The 25,901-nt window shown below is 38.4% G+C and overlaps 1 protein-coding gene across 5 annotated transcripts in view; it reads left to right on the forward strand.

Annotated features, from left to right (window-relative positions):
* Positions 1-25,901, forward strand: part of utrn (utrophin) — a 364,200-nt gene that overhangs the window by 52,124 nt on the left and 286,175 nt on the right. For all 5 annotated transcript variants that reach the window (XM_022677556.2, XM_022677560.2, XM_022677559.2 and 2 more), the window contains 7 exons: positions 756-848; positions 1,529-1,606; positions 4,575-4,667; positions 6,669-6,841; positions 9,019-9,134; positions 11,706-11,863; positions 21,633-21,854. In XM_022677556.2, coding sequence (XP_022533277.2) covers positions 756-848; positions 1,529-1,606; positions 4,575-4,667; positions 6,669-6,841; positions 9,019-9,134; positions 11,706-11,863; positions 21,633-21,854 — 933 coding nt within the window. The remainder of the gene's footprint in view (positions 1-755; positions 849-1,528; positions 1,607-4,574; positions 4,668-6,668; positions 6,842-9,018; positions 9,135-11,705; positions 11,864-21,632; positions 21,855-25,901) is intronic.

The raw sequence follows: 25,901 nt of genomic DNA on the forward strand, positions 1-25,901 counted from the left end.
TATCAGCTGGAAAGCTAAGTTAAGCTACGTAAACAAAACTGTAATTCTAAAAAAAAAAAAAACAAATAAAATACTTTTTTCTTCTTTTAAAGTTAAACGAGTACTAGATGTTAATCTACACAGATTTCTCTCCAGAAAACTGTTTATTTAGGGCAGTATAGCGCTTCCATTTATTTACAGTAAACTTAGATTTAAGAAAGCCAGGGCCATTTTAGCTAGCAGTTCATCCCACATAGCTTGTTTTAACACGGTAAACACACAGACTGCCAGATGATAATACTCACCTCTGAACAGTGAAAGACCTAGCATTTACCACAATTAGCGGCTAATGCTAACGCTGCTCCAGCAGTGGTAGCCGGATTCAGCAGCAGGCTACAGGCCGATAATACCTCTAAACGGCAATAGAGCTAGTGCTTAGTGCGGTTAGTGGGTAATGCTAAAACTGCTGGAGAACTAAACTGAAACTCCTGTATAATGTGGCACAAGTCATATGTAAGGCGCACTTAGGATTTTAAGTGTGCTTTACATATACTGTACTTTTTATATCGTAACATTTAAATTCAATATCAAAGTACGTCTCAATACATCTCAATGTTTAAGTACCCTAGTATCTTTATCCTAGTATTTTTATATGAATTACTTATTAATTTTTAGATAAATAAAACTGTGAAAACTGTGAAAATGTCCTGAAAATAGTTGTTGAGGTGCAGTAACTTAAATATGTTAATACATGTTTTTGATGTTGTGTGTTGCAGACGGGGAAAACACCCATTAAGGACATGTTCTCTGACCTTAGAGACGGGAAGAAGCTTCTGGACCTGCTGGAGGGCCTCACAGGCACAACCCTGGTGCGTGTGTGTTTGTGTGTCATGCATATATGTGCCGACTGTGTTTTGTGTGTGTGTGTATGTGTGTGTTGGATCACCTGTTGGCCTGCAGACGGCGAGGGCCGGAGATTGTAAATGGCTGAGTGAGTGATAATGACTCGCTGTCTTTGGAATGGAACGCCTAAAAGCATTTTCATTTGACATCGTGCCAGTCCCACATACCTCTCCCACACAGCTGGGGACACTGGTGGTCTCTGTCTCACACACACACACACACACACACACACACACACAATTACACAACACAATAAGTGTGTTGCTATTCCCACTCATGGAACTTCACAACAATGAAAGAATGTATTATACAAGTTTATGTACATACAACACACACACACACACACACACACACACACAGTAACAGACAATCAAGTCTGCGTGTTGTGACAGTATGATTGACAGGTGTGAGGGGATGGTGGGTGTGAGTGGATCATAGCTGTGAGCTCTGAGCTTCTTAATATAGCTTATTATAAGACTGTGTGTGCTTGTGTAATTTAGTGATTATTGAGTTTAACATACCTGCTGTCTGCCCAACCCCTCACACTGTGAATTTGTCTAATGTTAAAATGTCATATGTCTCTCTCTGTCTCTCTCTCTGTCTCTCTCTCTGTCTCTCTCTCTCTCTCTCTCTCTCTCTCTCGCAGACCAAAGAGCGTGGCTCCACCAGAGTCCACGCCCTCAACAACGTCAACAAAGTTCTCCAAGTGCTGCATCAGAATAACGTAAATACCCCTTTCCCCCTGTGTCTGTCTGTCTGTCTGTCTGTCTGTAAAATTGGTTTATCTGTTGCATTTCTTCCTTTTAGGTGTGACTTCAAATTGTGTCTCTTGTGCACACTTTTAACATTGATTTAGTAAAAGAAAATCACAGTGAGCAGTAGTGAATCGGTTGCTACGGAAATGGCATTGCAAGAAAGAAAATAGGTTTATTAAAGGTTTGTGTTAGCCTACATAATAACAGCAAAACTGATCATATGACTTCATACAGTTTCATACAGTTGACTAGTGTACTTGAACATTCATGATTTGAATTAACCCTTAGTAAAAGTGTGTTTTTTCAGTCCTTAACAAGAGCACATGCACTCTGTTACTGTGCTGAGATCTGTGCTGCACTGTTAATCTGCAGTCATGTGGTCTCCAAACGATAAAAACATAAATAAATATTAGTTGTAAAACAAATCTTTTATAAAGTTTTTGTCTGTTTCTCACAGGTTAATGTAAGACAGCTGTATCACTGTATTAAAGTTCATTGTTTCCAAAACATATTGTTTTCTCTGAATACAGTAAAACAGTGTTAACTGTTGACTATAAAAACAGCAATAATATAGCCTCTCTCTCTCTCTCTCTCTCTCTCTCTCTCATATGTCCTTGGTGGGGTTAGCTGGGGGGCGTTTTTTGCGGTCAATCTTAATTTTGTTGCTATTCTGTGTCCAGCATCAACATTACACACACACAAACAGAGCCTGCAGTGCACACAGCAAGGGCAGCTTAATTAGAATGGGTGGGTGTGTGTGTGTGTGTTTGGGTGTGTGTGTGTGTTTGGGTGTGTATATGTGTGTGAGTAAGTGTTTGAGGGACAGTGGTTTTGCACTGTGGGGGGCAAGGTCTCTGTGTTCCTGCACTCACTTCCTTCCTTCCTACTGTCTCTCTCACAACCATATTGCATCGTCACACACACACACACACGCACACACATGCACACACACGCACACACATGCTCAAACCCACAGAGTCTTCCATGCTGTCACTTGTGTGAAACAGTTTGTTTTTAGTAAACATGTATGCTGGGTGTAGTTGCAATCAGGCCTTGTTTGCCCACACACACACACACACACACGCACGCACAACCCTTACTGGGCTTGGTCTCCCTTATTAATAATTGATTAATTTCCATGTTAGTCTATTCTCTTTTTTCTAATATAGCAATAAATATCATTATATATCAAATATTGTGATACGATTATTTTACCGTATCGCTGAGACCTAGTACAGACTGTAATACAGTGTGAATCTGAGTAGTTTGTAGTTTTACAGTCTAAGAGTAGTAATGTTGGAGTAATTTTAATCCTCAGTCTGAATTTAAGATCATGCCTGGAGATTACAGCTCTTCAGCTGATCCCCGGTTTAGCCTCAGTTAGGCCTTAAATTAGGAATGGGGAGCAGCAGTGAAAGCAAGACGCCACACAGCAGTGGTTACTGCAGAGCCTGCAGCAAATGAAAGGAGGGGAGCAGACGGAACAGAGAGATCACCACAGTGTTTACATATAATCACAGCCCACGTGGCCCTCTTGGTCTGTGTGTGTGTGTGCATGTAAGATCTGCATGTAATCTAAGCTGTAGATTCATGGTTCAGTTAATTCTGCGCTAATTGATATGTGAGTACATATTCTATCTGAAAATATTTTTTTTGTTTATTCTTCTGAAGAGCTGATTTGCTCAAGGAGTTGTTTACTTTTATTGTGTGTTGATACCTCCATTCGTGTAAATCTGTAGTACCTCATTGGCATTGTGTAGAGTAGCCCAGAAAAACTCAACTAAAACAGGTACAGACTGTCTGAAGGTGGTTACATATTGGAGGGCAAAAATTATCACAATCAAATAATTGGCAGATTAGTTGACTACTTAAATAGTCATTAGTTGCAGCCCCAATGTTAATTATATTCAAAATTATATAAACAGAATATAAATGCAAACATTAAAACATAAAATAAATTACACCAAAGACAAAGCATTTCAGCTGTTGGTGCCTAATGGACAAACAGCTTAAAACATAAAAGTAAATAAATATAAAAATATTTTTTCTTTTCTTCGTTATGAACTGCTGTGTAGCTGCTGTAGCTGTGGTATGTAGCTTCTGATTGTTCAAATAAAAAATGTATTACTGCTGTAAACTACAAACTACTACAAACGTTTATAATAAACTTTTACTATACATTGTATGATTTCATGTTTTTTTTTGAGGTAACAGAAGTGAGTAAATCAAGTAGCCGCTCCCATTTGCCATTTGCATTACTCATTTTGGAGCATTTTAACTGGTCTATTTGTCATGAAATTTTGACACAATTTAAATAATTCATATTTTTATTTTGTCAAAGTGTAAAACTTTAACAATGGAGACTCAATAAAGGCTCTTGGATGACAGTGATATATTTGTGTATATGTATATGTATTTAGTAAAAGCTTAAAAAATACTATAAAAACACACTTCACACTGGCATTCCACAGGATTTTAGACACAGTTAAGAAGACAAGGACGTTGTGCTCCAGTGTTGCAGTTCATGTTAAGGTTCTCCTTGCTTTGTGCAAGGAACCCTCAATGATTTACCTCTAGAAGACAATAATAGGCTCCTAAAACCACACCATGTTTCCCGTCTGAAGGTTTAGACCACACAAATACACCTGGCCTTCCTTTTCCCCATGCAGAGCAGAACAAACACTTCAGCTGACTGAAGGACAGCAGCACTGGGCTGTTTAGTCTGTAAGCCTGACGCCGGCAGCTTACAATTAGGCCTAGTTTTAGTTTTTGACATTGGCATGTCCGTGAACAACACATTAATGTACAATGTCTGAAGAAGCCTAAGTTGATGTAAAGGTTGATGTTCTTCCCCAATTCAATTGTTCTTTATTCACACATTGCTATTGCTTAATTCTCTATAATTAATTTTATAATTATTTTTCTCTGTATGTGTAGGTGGAGCTGGTGAACATAGGTGGGACAGATATTGTGGATGGGAATCATAAACTGACGCTGGGGCTCATCTGGAGCATCATCCTGCACTGGCAGGTGAGTACACACACTCATACCAACTCCCCCTGAGGACGTCCCACTGTTGTGTGCTTGTTTGTCTTAGCGTTTCTGTGTCCAACACTACCCAGCTGTTGTGTGATACATGATGGAGATTTGTGTGGTGATCATTTGATGAGTAACTTTGCCAATGTGTTTTATGACAAAAGTATTGGTCTCTAAATTAATAAAAAAAAACTCTATGATCAGTGATTAGGACATCGCTGGTTCGAATCCCTGTATTGCAGCTTGCCATCGGCTGCCAGAGCCCAGAGAGAGCACAATTGGTCTTGCTCTCTCTGAGTGGGTAGATGGCACTTTTCCCCTCATCACTCCTAAGGTATTGTTGATCAGCACAAGGCTGCGTCTGTGAGCTGATGTATCAGGACTGAGTCGCTGCGCTTTCCTCTGAGTTCGCTGTGATGCTACTCTGCAATGCTGCATCAAATTTTTGCATTTTGAAAAGAAAAGAACAAGTGATTGACTTCACATATATCAGAGGAGGCATTTGCTAGTCTTCACCCTCCTGGTGTTGGGGCATCGCTAGTGCAGCTAAAAAGTGTGGATTATAGGCGTAGCTAAATTGGGCAGAAAATTGAGATACAATTTTATAAAAAAGGAAATAAAAATTTGCCTACTTGAGTTTAAAAAAAATCACTGCTGTCAAGTGTGTTCTTTTTACTAGATGTTAGAGAATTGCTGCTAGAATTTGACGGTATTTAGCGACAAAAGCAGCACTATAGAGTTAGTCCCCTCTAGTCCACATCTGGTATTGTCTGCCCAAATATATATATTTTATTGACAATACATGTCTCCAAGGACTAAGTAGATGAGTGCCAACTGAAGCATTTAAGAAACACTTAGTCAGAGTCCATCACTAGATCAGTTTTAGGTTAATAAGGTCCCGCCACCAGTGGCCACATTTGTGTTCTATTGCAACAGGACAATGCTTGTCCACATACTGCTGCTCTCTTAATAGCTTACGTTGAAGACACAGAGACTGTGACTATCTGTCAGAGAATATAGACAGACAGAAGTCTTGATAGAGATAGATAGAAAATGAGAAGATAGATAGATAGATAGATAGATAGATAGATAGATAGATAGATAGATAGATAGATAGATAGATAGGAAAAGAAGAAGAAGATAGATAGACAGAAAGACAGATAGACAGAGATGGATAGAAAATGAGAAGATAGATCTATCTAGCTTCTCCTTTTTTCTATCTATCTTCTCCTTTTTATCTATATATTTGTCTATCTATCTTCTCTTTTCTATCTATCTATCTATCTATCTATCTATCTATCTATCTATCGATCTATCTATCGATCTATCTATCGATCTATCTATCGATCTATCTATCTATCTATCTATCTATCTATCTATCTGTCTGTCTGTCTGTCTGTCTGTCTGTCTGTCTGTCTGTCTGTCTGTCTGTCTGTCTGTCTGTCTTCTCCTTTTTCTATCTGTCTGTCTGTGTGTCTGTCTGTCTTCTCCTTTTTCTATCTGTCTGTCTGTGTGTCTGTCTGTCTTCTCCTTTTTCTATCTGTCTGTCTGTGTGTCTGTCTGTCTTCTCCTTTTTCTATCTGTCTGTCTGTGTGTCTGTCTGTCTTCTCCTTTTTCTATCTGTCTGTCTGTGTGTCTGTCTGTCTTCTCCTTTTTCTATCTGTCTGTCTGTGTGTCTATCTATCTTCTCCTTTTTCTATCTATCTATCTTCTTCTTTTTCAAAAGCGTGTGGGATGCTATTGGATGTGCTATCAACACTGCACACCTACTGCATGGTATACAATTTTACAGGACATCATTAGGAACCTCTACAACTCCATGCTAAGATGTCTGGTGTGTTGGACTACCTATGTTTCTTTATGTGTTGCTCAATAAATATTGGCCAATTATTTTTGTATCATTTATTGTTCCTGGTAATCTTTACCTTCTTTGTGAATAGTATTGCTACTACGTGTCTGACGGATCGTTTGTGTGTGTTTGTGTGTGTTGTGCAGGTTAAGGACATCATGAAGGCTGTGATGTCCAGTCTGCAGCAGACCAACAGTGAGAAGACTCTGCTGAGCTGGGTCAGACACTGCACTCGTAATCATGACAGTGTCAATGTGCTCAACTTCACCACCAGCTGGGCAGATGGGCTGGCCTTCAACGCTATATTACACCACTTCAGGTAAAACACACACACACACACATCCACGCTCGCATCATTCTCACACAGTCATTAGCCTGTGGTTGTGTGTGTGTTTGCTCTGCTGATGCTGTGTTCTCCTGGGAAAGGCCAGTGAGATTATTGATGGGGTCAAAGATCAGCACGGTGTGTGTTCATAAGCTACACAGCATGCTCAGGACAATAATGGCACACATCAATCAGCCAGATGAGACAACTCTGAAACACACACACACACACACACACACAGTGTAAAGGTCTGTGACCTGCATGCTTGTTTGTTGTTGTTGAGTCTGTGGGTTAGGGGTGGACAGATTGACAAAAAAAAAATCACAATATTTTTAATGCAACATTATGGAGCATTGTACCTAAAAGTAGCAGATTTGTTGGTGGTGTACTGGTGCTCGTTTCCGTAAGAATGCTCTATTGTCTCTTCAGATGCTGTTTCTGTATCTCTCAGCTTGTCAGCAAATGCATGTGTACAGTTTCCCCCTTTATAGTAGTGTTCCACGAAAAGAGGGAAAATTAAAAACGATATGCATTTTTCACATGCCACCATACTGCTAGAGACGCTGCAGAGCGCTGTGTAGAATAGCACCCCCAAAAAAGCACACTGACACAGCTTGCTAGCTAACGCTAGCCAGTTAGCATATCAAGCTACTACATCAGAGTGACGGTTGCCCTACTTGGAGAGAAATGAGAACAGCACTTTATCTGATGAGCTCCTGCTGCTGTTCCTCACTGTATAAGTGTTTTATCCGAGTAAAATTGAAAAACAACCGCAAACAGCAATTATTCACTCAGAAAGAGATGCATAGGATAGCGCAATCAACCCAGAGCTCGGAGTAAAGTTCCTCTCGTTCCCTAGACGAGCCCAGAATAGGTCCTGGGTACGGAATCATTTATTCAGCACAAGTGACAAAACTCCATTAAAACACTGGATATAAGGTTTCCAAAAAAGCTTCAAGAGCAGTAAATATAGCCTTATTTAAATATATTAATACTGTAGCTTGAATTTAATTTATACACTAGAGAAAGAAGGGAATTGTGGGTGACTTTAATACTGTAATGGTTTAAATAGTAACATACTGTAAATTGATATTAAACTTGTCGTACTTGTGTAATAAAGCTTTTGAGAAATATCTCTTTTGCATACTTAAACATTGAGTATTTTGGGTTCATTTCTAGTGTTTATGGAACTATTAAAAATATTTAGTTTAGTTTAGGAAGTGTTAAAAAAGGAGATACGGCAACAGCTTTAAGGTCTATTTTTTACATTTTTTTTTAGCTGTTTTTGTTAATAAAGTCTGATTCCTTATATATACATATATAGTGTAATCTGTTGGGATAAATTAAATCCAATACTAATCAAAGCCTTCATTAAAAGCCTTATTGTTGTATATTATATGTACTCCTAACCGTACAGTAACTCACAAACCTATATAAAAGCCCAGTAATGCAAAAAAAAAAAAAAAAAAAAAAAAAAAAAGAATTACAGTAAAAATACGGTGATATATTGTGAAAATACCATTATATACATTTTTGGTCATACCGCCTTGTACTCATGGTAAATTGTGTTTACAGCAGTGGAGTAAAAGTGAATTTCACTAAACAGAATAAAATATAATGCATTATAAATTGTTACATAATGCTGTCAGTATACTGTTGATATACAGATGCATTCAGTTAACCAGGACTAATTATTGAATTAGACCAGTTGACCATGGTCTCCCAAAAGTATCTTGGCCTTAAATGATTCTTAAATGGTCAAGCGAGCATCACACAGAGCACACACTCTCCCTGCAGTTATGCTTGTCTTAGCACTAAAATGTCAGTTTTTTTGTACAGGCAACTAACATCTGTTCATAGTATGCTCAGAAAAGCTTGTTTTAATGTAATTTATCTAGATGTAAATATCATATTGCTTACCACAAATGTTTTGCTTAGTGTCCAGTTCTAATAACTTCTTTAATAATAATCTGATTTTTCTAATAGCTGTTATTTTACTCTCTCTCTCTCTCTCTCTCTCTCTCTCTCTCTCTCTCTCTCTCTCTCTCTCTCTCTCTCTCTTTCTTTCTCTCTCTCTCTCTCTCTCTCTCTCTCTCTCTCTCTCTCTCTCTCTCTCTCTCTCTCTCTCTCTCTCTCTCTCTCTCTCTCTCTCTCTCTCTCTCTCTCTCCAGGCCTCATGGATTCAGCTGGGAGAAAATACTGGCTATGTCCCCAGTGCAGAGACTGGACCATGCCTTCACCTTTGCCAAGAATGAGCTCAACATAGAGAAGCTGCTGGACCCTGAAGGTAAGACCTCAGATCTTCTTTACTTTTGTAACCAAAACCGATGCATAAAGGTTAAGTATGGGTTGATACATGATGAGGCATTTTTTAATTAAGAAACCTTTTAACATTTGGTAACATTACTTTACTAGCTGTGTAAAACTTAATATAATACATTTGAATGCGCACACACACGTACTGTATACAAGGGACACAATATTGACATTGTGATATTTTATATTGTTTATTTTGCGATACATTATTGATATTTGGCGCCAAATATCGACATGTATATTGAAACATTAAAAAAGTTACTGCTTTATTGCTCAACATGTTGGCGCTAATCAAAGGAATAAGGTAAACCTGTGGGGAAGAATAAGGGTGACACCAATAAATCTATCATTCTTATAGTTATTTACTTAGGAGTATCTTACTCTCTTCTTGTCTTGCGATATATCAAGTACCGCAGAATCAGAGTATCGTGATATATGTTCATTATCATGGGAAAAGTGTTGTGATAATATCGTATCATGAGATGCCCTAGTCAAGTATGTGAAGTTGGGTGACTGCAATTGAGATTTGGATTTAAACTGGGATTTAATTCCTGGACATTAGTTGATTTTAGCTGTTTTTTTCTGAGCTGGATTACTCACTGATAGTTGATGACAGATTAAAGTTAAATAAATAATTCTTAGTGGTTATGATGTGTGTATCATGTTTGAAGGTTCCTCAGGGCCTGGGTCATGAAGTCTAGAACTCAGACATGTAGCTGCTCACTGTGGGTTTGGGTGCAGTGTGAATGGATTTTATGGTCTGTTCCTAATAACGGTTTGGTGCATTCCAAATTATAGATGATGCAAAACCAGTATACCAAAAGTAATGCTGATACACTGATGCAATTTGAATGTTTCAGAGGTAGATGAAGGTAAATACAGACCTGTTTGGCTGTTAAAAAAATGTTTAAAATAGATCATAACTCTTAAAACGTCCTTGAGGAAGAACCTATACATTCTTTGCTTCTAAAGATCCTCAGAAGTTCTATATATTTTGACTGTGTCAAATCTTCAAATCTGCACCCTGCTCCTGCCTCCACATACCCTGTCTAACTAACTGAACTGATTGGATTAGGTGGATTTCCCTGCATACAAGCATAAACCGTGCATGACCAATCAGAGAGCTCTTATACACGCTCTCGCATACACACCTACTCACACACACCCACACACCCCAGAGGCTGTTTTTGTAAATGAATAATAAATGAAGAGTTTAGAGCGGATCTCCTTTTGACCCTGAGGTTCCTGCAGTTCAGAGTTTAAACTCTAAATCTAAAATAAACTCTTGTTTTGTAGGTGTGTGTATACTAATGCACCGCTTAAACTTTTCAAGTTTAAAGTTTTTAAGGGCAAAGTTCTTATATATTTACAGAAATTAACAGATGGGGAAATAATTTAATAATAAATATGACATAAATTATGTACTCCCACATAGCAAAGAAACAGTTGCTAATCTTAAAAATCTAAGATTGCGTGTAATTTTACCAAGGTGGGCAACATGACTGTATTATACTGTAAAATAATATATTTTGTTTTTGTGATGCACAGTATGTATTTCTGAGCCTATCATCAGTGCTTAGTGAAAATTGACCAACTGCACACTTCATTATAGTGTGTGTATATATACATTTGGTTATAGTGTCATATTAAAATGATATGATGTTATAGGGCGCCTAGTGGTCCACCGGTGCTGCCACTATGATCGGGAGAGAGATAGCTGGTTCAAATCCTGTTCATGCAGCTTGCTATCAGCTGCCAGAGCCCTGAGAGAGCACAATTGGCCTTGCTCTCTCTGAGTGGGTAGATGGCGCTCTTTCCCCTCACCTTTCCTAGGGTGATGTCAATCAGCACAAGGCGTCTGTAAGCTAATGTATCGGAACTGAATCAGTTCTCTCTGATTTTGCTATTTATAGGTAAATGTTTGAGTAAAATAAACATTGTTGTTTTATTCTATAAACTACGGACAACATTTCTCCCAAATACCAGCATTTGGAGCATTTATTTGCAGAAAATGAGAATTTTTTGGACCTCATATAATGCAAAGAAAACAAATTTATAATCATAAAGTTTAAAGAGTTCAGAAATCAATATTTGGTGGAATAACCCTGGTTTTTAATCACAGTTTTGATTTATCTTGGCATGTTCTCCTCCACCAGTCTTGCACACTGCTTTTGGATAACTTTATGCCTTAACTCCTGCTGCAAATAATTTAGGCGGTCCAGTTTGATTTGATGGCTTGTGATCATCCATCTTCCTCTTGATTATATTCTAGAGGTTTTTAATTTGGTAAAATCAAAGAAACTCATCATTTTTAAGTGGTCTCTTAATTTTATCTAGAGCTGTATATATATATTGTATTTGTGATGTATAAATCTACATCATCAGATATCCAACATCTGACTGATGTCGCTGCTGCTTTTGTCACTGCCGATTGGAATCAAATCCCAACAGCAATCCACAATCTCTGTCCCAAAACTTTATTAAACTTCACATAATTCACATTTCTCAGACTCAGATGTCATCTCCTGCTATCTCTCTCCAGATGTGGCTGTTCAGCTGCCTGATAAAAAGTCCATCCTCATGTACGTGACGTCACTGTTTGCTGTTCTGCCTAACGATGTCACCATGGATGATATTAGAGAAGTGGAGACGCTGCCCAGGAAGTACAAGGTGGATGAAAGCCAGCCTCTGAGCTCACAGGTAAAAACACACTGCTCTGTTTACCTTTAATAAACACTCTCTAATGTTCATATAGTGCAGACGCTATGTCTGACAGACTGCAATGCACTACAGGAAGTAGGATATTACACCACTGACTTCTGCTGTTTTATTGTACATGAAAGAAGAATCTGCTATAAGAGGAACTTTAAACAATGGAGTGGCAAGAGTGGATTGCAGTTTATACAATGTGATAGCTCAGGTTGTGTACTTTTAAAGAAAGCAACAAAATAGAAGTTAGTAGGTCAGATAATTATTTAATCATGTCTAACAGTTAACAGTTACATTGGGATGCTAGTAACGCTAAACCTAGCCTTTTACCTTTCAGTCAGTTCACTTGTGTGAATGTATTGATGTGATATAAAGGTGGTTCATCCGCTGCCAGAGCCCTGAAAGATCACAATTGGTCTTGCTCTCTCTGGGTGGGCAGATGGCGCTCTTTCCTCGCATCACTCCTAGGGTGATGTCGATCAGCACAAGGCATCCGTGAGCTGATGTATCAGAACCGAGTCGCTGCGCTTTCCTCCGAGTGTGCTGTGATGCTACTTGTAAATGTTCAAAGAGAAGCAGAGTCTGACTTCAGATGTGTGGGAGGAGGAATGTTCTAGTCCTCACCCTCCTTGTGTTGTGGCATCACTAGTAGGGTATATACAGCTGAGTAGCAGCTAAACGCGTAGGACAGTGTGTTGGAAGTGGTTCCAACATTAGAGCAATAGGATTATTAGGTTTATTGGAGAAAATTGTGCGATGTACAAGCATTGTCCTGCTGAAAAATCTCAGTTGGATGCCCTGCTAAAAAGGTAGCAGTTGTTACTCTATGTCCCTAGTGTTCAAGTTTATAGCATTCCAGGTTTCTTGTTATAACACTATAAAAAACAAAGGTGACGTTGGCTGGCTTGTGGAAGGAAAATGATGGTGGGCAAGTAATTAAATGACTATCCTGCTTCTTCCAATGTGTTGTGTATTAGTGCATCATATAGGCTTGTCTAGCAGTCAGTAGTGTCTCACCAGGAGGTACACTATCCAAATGTCATAATTACGTGCAGTCTTGGAGCAATGCAGGATGCTTTATTGTTTTGTTAGTGGGTCTACATAAATAGATGTACATAGCTATATAATGTAGGATATACTGGGATATTATGTATATATACAGATCTGGAAGAAACTAAGAGACCACTTCAGTTTCTAAATCAGTTTCTCTGATTTTGCTTTTTTAGGTATAATGTTAAATAAAATGAACATTGTTGTTTTATTCTATAAACTACGGACCACATTTCTCCCAAATTCCAAATAAAAATATTATCTTTTATGTGAGATGAGAAACGAGAAATGGATAAAATAACAAAAAAGATGCAGAGCTTTCAGACCTCAAATAATGCAAAGAAAACAAGTTTATATTCATACAGTTTTAAGAGGTCAGAAATCAATATTTGATGGAATAACCCTGTTTTTTAATCACAGTTTTTGTGCATTTTGGCATGTTCTCCTCCACCTGTCTTTCACACTGCTTTTCAGTTTGGTCAAATCAAAGAAACTCATAATTTTTAAGTGGTCTTTTCTTTTCAGAACTTTGTATATATTTATTTATATATCTTGGAATGTAACAAAACAAATATACTAAAAATATATAATAAAGATAAAATATTAAATAAATAGGGTGTGAAGATGAGTCAGATGAGTGTGTGTAGGGATTGGTAGTGCATTGAGTTGCAGCTAGCAGTTCAAGGCTGTTACAGTAGTGTGAGAGAAGGGACCTGGTGGGCCTTTTCTTTTGGAAAATGGGCGCTGTGTGCTATGCTGCCATTAAATAACCCCAGACCCACCCCTCCAGCTTTCTATAACACTCTCTCTCTCTTTTTCCAGTGGCAAGACTGAGTCATCATTTCACTCAGTCCACCCTTGTTGTCCCGCTAGTGCACATCTACACTCACTCACTCAGTGCGCTAGCGTGCTAGTGCTAAAAGACTGTATTGTTTGAGCATGTCTGTGGTCGCTCTCTGCAAATGTACGTATAGTGATTGATTGGCAGATTGACAGAATCCCCCTCACCTCACCTGCAGTGTTCCAGATTAGCCTCCGGTCTTGTTTAAATAAAAACACACGCACGCTCCATTTCAACTGATACTAATATACTTTTATTCATGTTTATAGGTAACAGTGGTGGTGTAATGTTACATATATTCATGTTGTTGTGTAAACTACTAATGAGGATTGAGCTTGGAGGTAGGAGGTCTTGGTGGCATAACATGAACAGGCTTTAGTGGTGCTAGCTGTAAGAACAAGATTATAATCAATAAACAATATTCTGTGATTTAACTGCAAGTTTTATAGTGGATATTTAAATGTAAAAAAATGTAAAATACAATTATATTTATATTGGTGGTGTCAGTTGAAATACTATTATATATTTGTATGTTTGAGGGTTGTTTGAGGGGGAATTTGAGTAAAGAATGTATGACAAATTGAATAGAGGAAACTTTTTTTATTTAATTTTTAAACATCTCAGGATTTCTGAATTCATAGCTTGTGCTCCAAGCGGTCAGCAGGATGTATTGACTGAATGAGTCGTAGATGTGGAGTTTGGATGCGCCAGATTGACCAGAAGCACAGGGGTGGAGCAGATTATCGTGGAGGTTGGGGTGAAACCTGGTGGTGTAATTGATTTGCATAAAAAAAAAAAAAATCCTAATTCACATTAACAGCCCTAATTATTAGAGAAAAGTTCCTCAACCTCAACCTATTTCATGTAAATACAGCAAACCTACACAGTGGTAAGCATAGTGCTAATTGCTGGTTGTACACTTCGATTGCTAATTTACTGCATTAGCATAGCAATTCCTGTGCAAAACTAAATAAACACATTTAATTGTACTCTAAAATGTGTTTAGAAGGTATTTAAAAATTAAAGATTGATGTATAAATAGTTTTATTTATTTAATATGTTTTATTTATAATTATCTTACTTGTTTGTTTTGCTGTCGTTTCTGGATTCCCTTTGTGTCACTTTAGCACAGTATGCAGTTAGCTAGTTGCTAGTAAGAAACTCTAGTCAGGTTTGAAAGGGGTAGCTTTTAGTCTAGCACCTGCCTAGTGTTTAGCTAGCTTTCTTAGCTTAACTGGTTCACTCTGTCAAGCTGGTTGTAGCACCCTGCTAGCTTCATCAGTTTTCCCATTGACCCTGAATAATGCTTCACCCTGTCAGCTAGCATTAATTTGCCCTTATTTAGCCTCAATCCCATGTTTCCCCTAAAATAGCCATTGCATTAAGCCTTGAAAGGGTTTCTTTAGTGGGCTGGGTTGATGTCTGTTTTGGCGTGTTAAGACAAAGTGTCCTATTTTAGTGATAGAAGAGCACTGGTACCTGTCCCTGTGTGTGTAACAAGTGGGGGGTGTACACAAGCTGGTGATGTGCCTGTGTTGACAATTCACTGCCAAGATAACAATGAACGTCTGACTGTTGGCGTCTGCCTAGGCAGGGGTGGAAAAAGTACTGAAAAATTGTAATAAAGTAAAAGTACCTTTACTTTGCTAAAATTCTACTCAAGTAAAAGTACCCATCTAAAAATCTACTCGAATAAAAGTACTCAATTTAAAATGTACTTTGAGTAAAAGTTACATAGTTACTTTTATTTATTCAATGTAAAAACGTAAAAAAAATAAATAATAATAATTAATACATTAAATAATTTGGACCTTTTAGGCAGTATTTAAAGCACATATCAATAGGTAGCATAACTCGCCTGCACAGCTGATTTACACAGCGTCTCTCCCACTAACTGTGATGAACACTGCATGGAAAAGTTCAGCTGCGCTGCCATGGAGAACAAAACTATTTTTTTTTATTCAGACAATAAGTTTTTTTTCCCCAGCATTTCATTTTTTACTCAGTAACTGGGAGTTTTCCAATGTAGCGAAGTACATTTTGTGTCAAAATGAAGTTGAGTAAAAGTAAAATTACCCATTAAAAAAAAAACTACTTTAAAATGACACATTACTCAGAAAATCTACTCAATTCTTTCACAGTAATGTGAGTAAATGTAATTAGTTACTTTCCACATCTGTGCCTAGGTTGATATATAGATATATTCACATGTGATGTTGCTATTTAAATGATGCAGACAAACGGTGTAAAAAAAAAAAATAGACTGTTGGCGGGATGTAAGATAGCAATGACCCTTGTGATGCATCTTCTGCATGGGGTAAGACCTCAAGGTGTCAAGACGCTTTTATAAGTAAATTGGCCTGGTTTGTTTTGCGTAGAATTTGCTTTTAAAAGAGCAACAGCAATGTGTGAAGTTCACGGTTTGTCACTCCATGTTCAGCTATTTTAAGATAAATCAGGGTGGGGTGGGAGGCTGATGGTTGTGTAAATCTGATAATTTTCCACACTGTAGCTTTATAGCTATAATAACCTGTAGAGAAGTAGAAAGAGTGGGGTGAAGGTTGTAGGTGCCCTCACCTACCGACCATCCATCATTGCATTCTTTGGTGGTTTGAGCTTTCATTGCAGGACAAAGGGCCTGTTGGAGACTGTCCTGGAAAAACTGCTGTCACTGGCTACTCAGCCAATCAGAGAGCAGTATTCTGGCTCTGAGAACATGCAGATACTCTGAGGATTGGAGGGAGGAAGGACAAAGAGGACATTATCATTTCCTCTGCTCGATTTATTAGCTCACTCATTCCAGTCTGTTACCAATTAATGTCAGGCATATGCTTTAGAAACACCATGAACTGGTCTGCTTTTACTATATTGTTTACAGACCATAATATGAACAGTATGCTGTGTGGATGTTGTTAAGCTCCTTTAAAACACATACATTGTGTATGTATGTGGGGATAAGCAGGGAGTTATGGAGGCCTATGAGGGAACAATCTTCGGCCATGTGTTTTTGATTTAAGAGAGTTTGGGTTGCCAAGCCACAGCCTTTTTTTTAAAGCCTGGCAGCACCAGCCCCGCTTACTTGCCCAGTTTAAAGCACACAAACTGTCACAATCACTGTTGCACAAAAACCTGCATTTTTGCTATGTGACTTTTTGACACAGTCTAAATCTGACAATTGTTTTGTACATTCTGTCCAAATACCATGTGGTGAATGGACCAATAGAAATGCTCCAAACATTTTACATTGACTTCCATTGAAAGTTACTTGTGTAACATTAACATTTTGTAGGTTCAAGCTTTTTTTGCATGACCACAATGATCTACACTCCAGGAAGGACTGACAGAACTGATAGGAATGAAACTTGGTAGAATGGCAGCATGTTTTCAGTGATGACTTGCTTTTGTCTTGGTTGTGTGGAGGCACTTTTGTCAGCACCAAGATCAACATTTTCTTGTTATGGGTCTAGAAGGCCTGGTGTCGTGATTTGTGGTGCAAATTCTTTGGATGCAAGATATAGGTGGACATAAAAAGTATCACAATATTTCAGGGTTTTTTAGTTTGCTATGATATTCTTGACAATATAACAAAATAAATTAAACATTAGTTTCAAGAATAAGCCATTTGTTACAAATTTTTTGCATTTAAATAAATAAAATAAGAGTTTAATTTATTCAGTAAAAACAAAAATCTTGTTTTGTAAACAGTAAATTAAGCATAAAATAATAAGTGTAAAAAAATACAGTAACAATGTAACAACAGCCATCACAAATCAAAGTGCAGCATATAAACAGAGTGCAAACGAGCAATTAAATCAATACAGTAAATAACCAAACAAATATAAAACGGACTGCTTTCAAGAATATTGCCATATTTTTGCGATTTTTGTCTTTATTACAAACCTTTTGACTATTTGAATGCACACTATTTGAAGGAGTGTGTGTGTGTGTGTGTGTGTGTGTGTGTGTGTGTGTATATATATATATATATACGCATACTCCTTGTCAAACACAGTTACACCCAATAGGAAGTGTCTATTCGAAGGAAGATAAAACTTACCAGGAACAATAAATGAAGAAATATTTAGACTGATATGGGCAATATTCACATGGTCTTCTAAGGAGACGTAGTGCTGAGTTCTGGAACATTGCCATGAGGAGGATTTCATTGCATTCAGCCAGTCACAAGCGTCAGTGAGGTCAGTTACTTGATGATTAGACTTGTTCTGGCAGTTCCAGCTCGTCACAGAGGTACTGGGTGGAGCTCAGTCACTAAACAGAACTGAGTTCCAGTGCTCAGTTCCACTGCCCAGATGCCTGAAGTTTTATGCCCCTCCAGCCTGTAATATTACACTCCTCAGTCTTTCATATGCAGACACACACACACACACACTGAATGAACAAAGCTTTTTTGGCTGTGTGGGTTTTTGCTCTAAAATGCCAGTGAATATTTGCAGTTGATGACCTTTTCTGCTGGACGAGGGCATTCTGGGTGACTCGACGCAAAACAACGAAGCTTTATGTGAGAATCTGAATTAGGGTGGTGATTTTGCATTTCTTCAGCTGTGTGAGGAGTCTCCTCCCTTCAGGAGAGGTCGGAGGTTTGTCCTATTTCTGAGCACAGGCAGGCTGATCCGGTCTGTCAGCATGGCCTCATATACCTGTTAGGGGTGTGCATACCTGTCTGTGTCTGTCTGTGTGTGTGTCTCTGTCTGTCTCTGTCTGTCTCTGTCCGTCTCTGTCCGTCTCTGTCCGTCTCTGTCCGTCTCTGTCCGTCTCTGTCCGTGTCTGTCCGTGTCTGTCCGTGTCTGTCCGTGTCTGTCCGTGTCTGTCCGTGTATTTATGCACCCGTCTGTTAGAAGAAAGTGTTTATAAGGTTATAAACATAAGTTATTGCCTGTCTGGAGTAACAGTTTAACTGACCAGAGTGTTGTTCACCTTTGTTTGAGCAATGTTTTTAATGCTACAATACAATAAATCAATAATCTGACAAATCAGACTGTTTTAATGCACTTGTTTCCATCCCTGGTCCCGGAGGACCTGGCTAATCTGCAAGTTATAACAGAGGATAGAGAGGAGTATCATTAGGTAACCACCTAACTAACTAGCACTCTGTTTCCACCATCTGCTATACCATATCAACCACCTAGCAGAAAACCCCAACACACCTTTTTATTACTGCTTATCTACCAACTAGGGCCTGAGAGATACAGTACTTTGAGATACCATAGCAAGACCTTGTTTACCCAATTAATTAACAACTCCAAAGCAACCACCTAGCATTACTATAGCAATTCCATGGCAACCATCTAGCAAAATCATAAGCTACCTGTTGCTTTACCTGTAATGGGGTGTTTTCATGCATTTTCTAGTCCATTCAAAATTAATCCTCGTAACCACCAACCACCTGTGACACCATAACACCATAGCAACCACCTAACAACCCTATAGTTACAACTAACTTCCAATAATCTGACCAATTTGAGCATGTTCTAATGCATTAGTCTGCAATCCTGCAATCCTTCTCATTTAGGGCACACTGTCCTGCGCATTGTAGTGTTTACTCTTCTTCCAGCACAACTGAGACAGCTAAGCAGATACTTATACCAGTGAATAAGGAGCATTACCACGGCAACCATCAAAAAGGGACCATTTTCCATACTGCAAACCTACCTACTAAGGCCTTTCTGTTATCCAATAAATTGTGGTGCTAGCAACCGCCTTGGATAGCGTAGCACCATAGCAAACATTTAGGAAAGAGCAACTACCTAGCAATATCATAGATACCTCCTAACAATAAGGGATGTATACATGCTTTCGTTTTCCGTATTGATAAGGTAATAAAAAGTTATATAACACAGTGTCTGTGGATTAACAGTGTAACTAACCTGAGTGTCATTAACCTCAGATCTTTCTCTCATAAAGCCACTAAGAGAATAAGAGAATAATGCCAAGAGTGGGCAATGTTGACCTTAAAGCAAAAAATGCTACTTTGAGGAATCTAAAGTATAAAATATATTTTGGCTTCTTTAACACACACATTGCAATTGTGCATTTTATATATATATATATATATATATATATATATATATATATATATATATACGACATCCCTAAAAAGTGACTCTGTACCACTGTGTTACCAGTTGTTTGAGGTTGTGGTTTACCTCTGTTTTAATTGGTCTCTTTGTTGGACAGCGTGGACAGGGTGTCTGTCTGATCTTAAAACTGGTGTTATTAACCCTCCTCCAGAATACCTGGGTGAGGCACTCACTGTATTCATGGTCACTTAGAAGGGCAGAGCAGGGGCGTGTTTTCCTCCAACACATTTCAGTGATCATTAAACACAATGGTATTCATGCCATGAGGAAAAACCTGCTCCTCGTACAGTTACACGTGCACACACACACAGACACACACTCCCCTAATATGTTTCAGCTTTCCCGTGACATTTTCAGGACTGGGTGTTTACTGATATTTGAATGTCCTGCTGGAAAATGTCAGGCAGTTTATGGGTGTGTTCTCCTCCTGACTGCCTGCGAATGCGGATGTTTTACATCTGCTACGCAATTTTACGCATAGCTGGCTAAATCCAGTGTGAAATCTTAGCCAAAGCATGATTGGCTGAGGACAAAGGCTGTGTATTTTGATTGGAGTCAACCCTGTGGCTCTTTGATTACTGTTTTCTTTGGCCCACAGCACTGACCCACTGGCCTCAAGTATTTCCCCACTTGCTTTCAAACCTGTTTTTTCCCCGTTTGCACTGATTTAGGTCTAATTCAGGCCTGAGTTTTTTTTTTTTTTTTTTTTTTAATTAATTTATTTATTTATTTTTGTTATTTTTATTTACTGTAATCAAGAAACTCTTGAACTATGAGAGAAAATCACAAAAATATTACAAAACATTCTTACAATAATACTTCAATACTTTTTCTACTGCTAATCTGCCCAGTATTCCCTGACCGAGATCACACCCCTCAGACACCCTAGCAACACCATATCATCTCCTGTACCACAGCAACAATCTCTTTCTGTATAGAAGCTGCATTGCAGCCACCTGGTATACTCAATAGCGCTTAGCACTTAGCTAGCATCTGATATACCATAGCATAACCATCACATAGCAAAACCACCCAATGCAGACCCCTTTTTATTTTTATTTATTTATGTATTTTTTAAATTACTGCTTACCTTCCCACAAGGGCCTGATCAGTATCCACATCTGTTATTCTATTCTCTCCCTGAGAGCTAAAAAAACTATAAACTGCCATAGCAGCCATTACTTTCCATTTAGCTGTATCATGGCAACTACCTAGAAGCCAGCCAGAAACTATGTACCAAAAAACTTGGCAACTACATGGGTTGGACAATGAAACTGAAACACCTATCATTTTAGTGTGGGAGGTTTCATGGCTAAATTGGAGCAGCCTGGTGGCCAATCTTAAGAGCACAGTTTTGCTCAAAATATTGCAATGCAAACAACATTATGGGTGACATACCAGAGTTCAAAAGAGGACAAATTGTTGGTGCACATCTGTGACCAAGGCAGCAAGTCTTTGTGATGTATCAAGGGCCACGGTATCCAGGGTAATGTGAGCATACCACCAAGAAGGACCAACCACATCCAACAGGATTAACTGTGGACGCAAGAGGAAGCTGTCTGAAAGGGATGTTCGGGTGCTAACTAAGCAATACTGTGATACCGTGCAGCTAATCTACTGACTAGAGCCTGACAAATGTCCAAAACTTTGTACCTGGAATACCATATCAACAACCTACCACTTAACAGTACCAAGACCTGCTTAAACTCCATGTCCTTGATTAACTAGTGCTTTAGTCCTTTATCCATTAACCTTCATAATCCTCTCTCAGGCTCTGCCAGGGATGGTTGGTGACGCAGAGGAGGTGGGCAGCACCCCCAGCACAGTGACTGAGGTGGAGATGGAAGGAGGAGACGAGATGGATCTGGAATCGTATCAGGTCACGCTGGAGGAGGTTCTGACCTGGCTGCTCTCTGCTGAGGATGCACTTCACATCCAGGATGAAGTGTCTGACGATGTGGAGGAGGTTAAGGATCAGTTCCACACGCATGAGGTATGAGAGATATACACAGTACACAGTAATCCTACAGTATAGTTGTAGGATTATACAATACAACACTTATTGACAAAAAACACACACCATAAAGGAGTTGTTGGGATTGAATTAAACTGTATATGTTTGAATGTAATGTTGATCTACACTGTAAACCCATACATTGTTTGAACTCGAATGATTTAAGTCTGTTTTACGTAAAATTGGATATTTCTAAACAATACTCAACTACTTTAAGTTAGTTGAACATTTGTGGGCACAAATACATTCAAACTGAGAACTTTGAGTTGAAACAACTTAAAATAACTGAGTTTAGTCTGTTGCCATTGGCAGCTTCTTTTTCATTGCCTCCTGTCACAATGTATTTGCATACTGGGAGTGTCCAACAATTTCTGACAGACACTCACCATCAGTGTGTAGTGATTCCCCCTGAGCTACCTTACAAATAAATCAAATTCCCCTTTAGCTGTAATAACATTATAAGAAAAATAAAAATTTCCCTTTAGTTGTAATGACTTAACGTTCTAAGTTATGCTAACTTAAGTTTTCATTCCCCATTACTTAACTTTCTTAAGGCAACCGGTTTCCTCAATTTTTTTAAGTAATTTCAACTTATCAGAGCTTACAGTGTATGTAAGTGATTGCAGTATTAGGGTGATAAGATATCAAGCTAACAGGCTACAGCACTTGGGTTAAACACACACAGCAACCCCCACCCTCCCCCCTTCTCCACCTCACACAAACACACACACACACACAGTGCGAGCACCCCTCTCTCTTCTTCTGCTCCTCACACAGACACACACACACACACACACACACACACACACACACACACACACACACACACACACACAGTGAGCCTTCCTCTGTCGCCACCTCGCACACAGCTAAACATGACAATATCAAGGTTGGTTGTTCACTATGTGCAGGAGAAAAAGTGCTACCTAGCTTTAAAACACAATGTCAAAATTAAAGAAACGTGTATTAAATTAAAGCGGCACACTTACAGTACAAGTCCTAAAAGTGATAAAAATCTTCCAGTAAAGTGAGTTTTGGCAGTGTTGATGCGGCAGTAACTTAAAATTAACTTTTAAAATCAAGTAATCCATGAAGTATCTAAGTTACTTTTAAAGAAGTAATAAATAATCATGCTCATAAGCTGCATTTTGCAGCAATCTGGTACGTTCTTTATTTATTTATTTATTTATTTATTTATTTATTAATTTTTTAGCTCATTGTTGTTGTGAAGTTGGCCTTTGCCCAGTTGATTTCACAGAAGCTCTAACATGCAAATAAGCTTCTAACAAATCATTACATGTTGTTGTTTTTTTTTATGCTGTGAGCAATCTGACTCACCACAGATGTTCAAGATAAGGGGTTTTATGTGGGTTTTCTGATGAGCAAAGGCATTCATATGACCCAACAAATATACAGTAAATCAAATAGACCTAAATATTAATGTTGTCAAGGCAAGATGCTTTTGTTGTCATTGTATCTGAGTACAGGTATACAGTGTAGTGAAATTACGTTTCTCCAGGACCATGGTGCAACATGACACAACAATACAATACACAAACATAAAGTGCAAGCATGCGACATAGAATTATAACACTACAACAAATACAATAAATACAGCAAACAAGAGACAATTTAACAGACAGAACGGTGCAGTTCCGGTACGGTATAATAAAATGTGTGTGGTGAGGATAAAGTGCAGAGATATGTAACATACTGTAACATATAGAACATACATGATCACAGCAGTTACTGAGGTAGAATATATAAAACGTAGTGGAATATAAAAGTAGCATCAAAGACTCTTCTGTCAGAGCTAGGCCTATAAACTATTTAATAAACTATATTTTTATTATTATATTTTTCTTGTGAAGATACGCTGAACTATGAATAATTGCAATAAACAATAATATTGTAACTCTAAGACTTATTTTATTTATGCACTGGTAACATAATAGAATGATGAAGGAAGTACTTTCTCTTAAAAGAAATAAACCTTTAGTTAATGATGTAGGCTAATTTGATTAGAAGTAGTAGAATAAAGCAGAATTGACTGGTATTTTTTTAGTAGCTCACTTAATGAGTGCTGGAATCCCAGTACCACCCTGATTCAGGGAGTGCAAACACACCAGACAGTGATGCAGGATTCAGCATTCAGAATGTCTAAAGCAGCCTTTGAAAAGCTGTATCATGATTGGACCGTCCTAGCACCACTGCTAGCGATAACACTACAGTAAATGCCACCAATCTTTAAATGTGAACTTTTAATTCAAATGCAATGTGTTTGTAAGCATTGTGTATTGTAATACAAAATATTAACTGTATTAAAAATAACATAATGAGCATATTGAAGTCAGAATTAAATATTGTGTGATGTAGTTATTGTGACGGGCCCAGTCAGAGCTGTGGATGTGAACAGAAGAGTCTGATCTCCACCAGGCTACAGTACAAGGAGAGGTCACCTTGTCACAGTTTGGCCTGTAAACACCTCCATTTCTGTCCACAAGGAATTTGAAGCCCTCCTCCCTGCCTCCCTCCTCCTCTCCACTTGGAGAACGTGGTCTGAACATGCATGGAATGGGAGGAATTCCGTAGAGCTGAGCAGCTTCTGGAACAGGCGGGGGGAGAGAGAGGTGTCTGGGGTGGGATTGTAACGGGGTGGTGTTAAGGTTTACATTCCTGTCCGTAAGGTGAATGCTAATGTGAGCTATTCAGGCTGTTATAGAAGCAGGTCAAACAAACAGCTCTTGGCTAATCCCCTGAAGAATGGCTTTTCTAGAAGCTCCAATCAGGACCCAGGGTTCCCTCTAAACATCAGTTACTGTGTGAACTAGTGAACATCCCAACTTTGTTCTTATTTGTCTAAAAACTGGACTAAAAGCCAAGAAGATGTTTACATGAGGTTGATTTATAGTCCTGTTTGTTTTGATTGTCCTCCAACACATTTCTGAAAGGGTGTGAGCACTTTCAGCTTTTGACAATCGTGCTTGTATTGGTGTCATTTGCTGGTTTCATTTAAATGTTTTGAAAAACAGTGACTAAATTTCAACAGAAGTAAATTTAAAACTGATCACTGCAGTTATGTGAAACATCTCCACATCCCAGTCCAGAACCAGGATGTACCATCTTAGAACGCAAACGCACCATGCCTTTCTGAAAGGAAGTGCATATAAATTTTTGAGATAAGCTTTGTATAGGGTAGTATAGGGTAGTATAGTGTATTCTAGAAAGTGTAGGGTAGTATATGGTAGTATATATGGTAATATAGGGTAGTACAGGCTCTTATAGGGAGTATAGGGCAATTATATGGTATAGGGTAATATAGGATAGACCAGTAAGTATGTTGTGGTGTAGGCTAGTATACGGGATTATAGATAAGTGCTTTGTATTCCAGGATGTATAAAGTTAATGGTAGTTTAGGTAGTAAAGAGTAGCATAGGGTAATATAAGCTAGCGTAGGGTGTTATTGGCTAGTATGGTGGGTATATTGGATAATATAGGTTAGTGTAGAGGAGTATATGGAGAACAGTGCAGTGTGTTGGAGCACAGGGTAGTAAAGGGCAATGTAGTCCATGGCTATATAGGGAGTATAGGGTAATATTGGGTAGTATAGGAAGAGGGAGTATATTGTGGTTTACGCTAGTATAAGGCATTATAGGTTAGTGTTTTGTATTCTAGGATGTATAGATTAAGTGGTAGTATAGTTAGTAAAGGGTAGTATAGGGTAATATAAGCTAGTATGGTGGGGATATTAAATAATATAGGTTACTAGATGGGAGTATAGGGAGCACAGTGCAGTGTTTGGCAGCGTAAGGTAGTATAAGGCAATGTAGTGCATGGCTGTATAGGGAGTATAGAGTTGTACAGAGTGTATATGATAGTGTAGGACAGTATAGGGGAGTATAGGGAGTACAGATTAGTGTGTGTTATTATGGGGTAGTTTAGTTTAATGTTAAAGGCTTTATAGGCAGTATGGAGTTGTAAAGAGTGTATAGAATAGTATAGGGAATATAATACAGTGTGTAAAAG

Source organism: Astyanax mexicanus, chromosome 13 (assembly GCF_023375975.1).
Source record: "Astyanax mexicanus isolate ESR-SI-001 chromosome 13, AstMex3_surface, whole genome shotgun sequence".
In the NCBI taxonomy this organism is placed as follows: Eukaryota; Metazoa; Chordata; class Actinopteri; order Characiformes; family Acestrorhamphidae; genus Astyanax; species Astyanax mexicanus.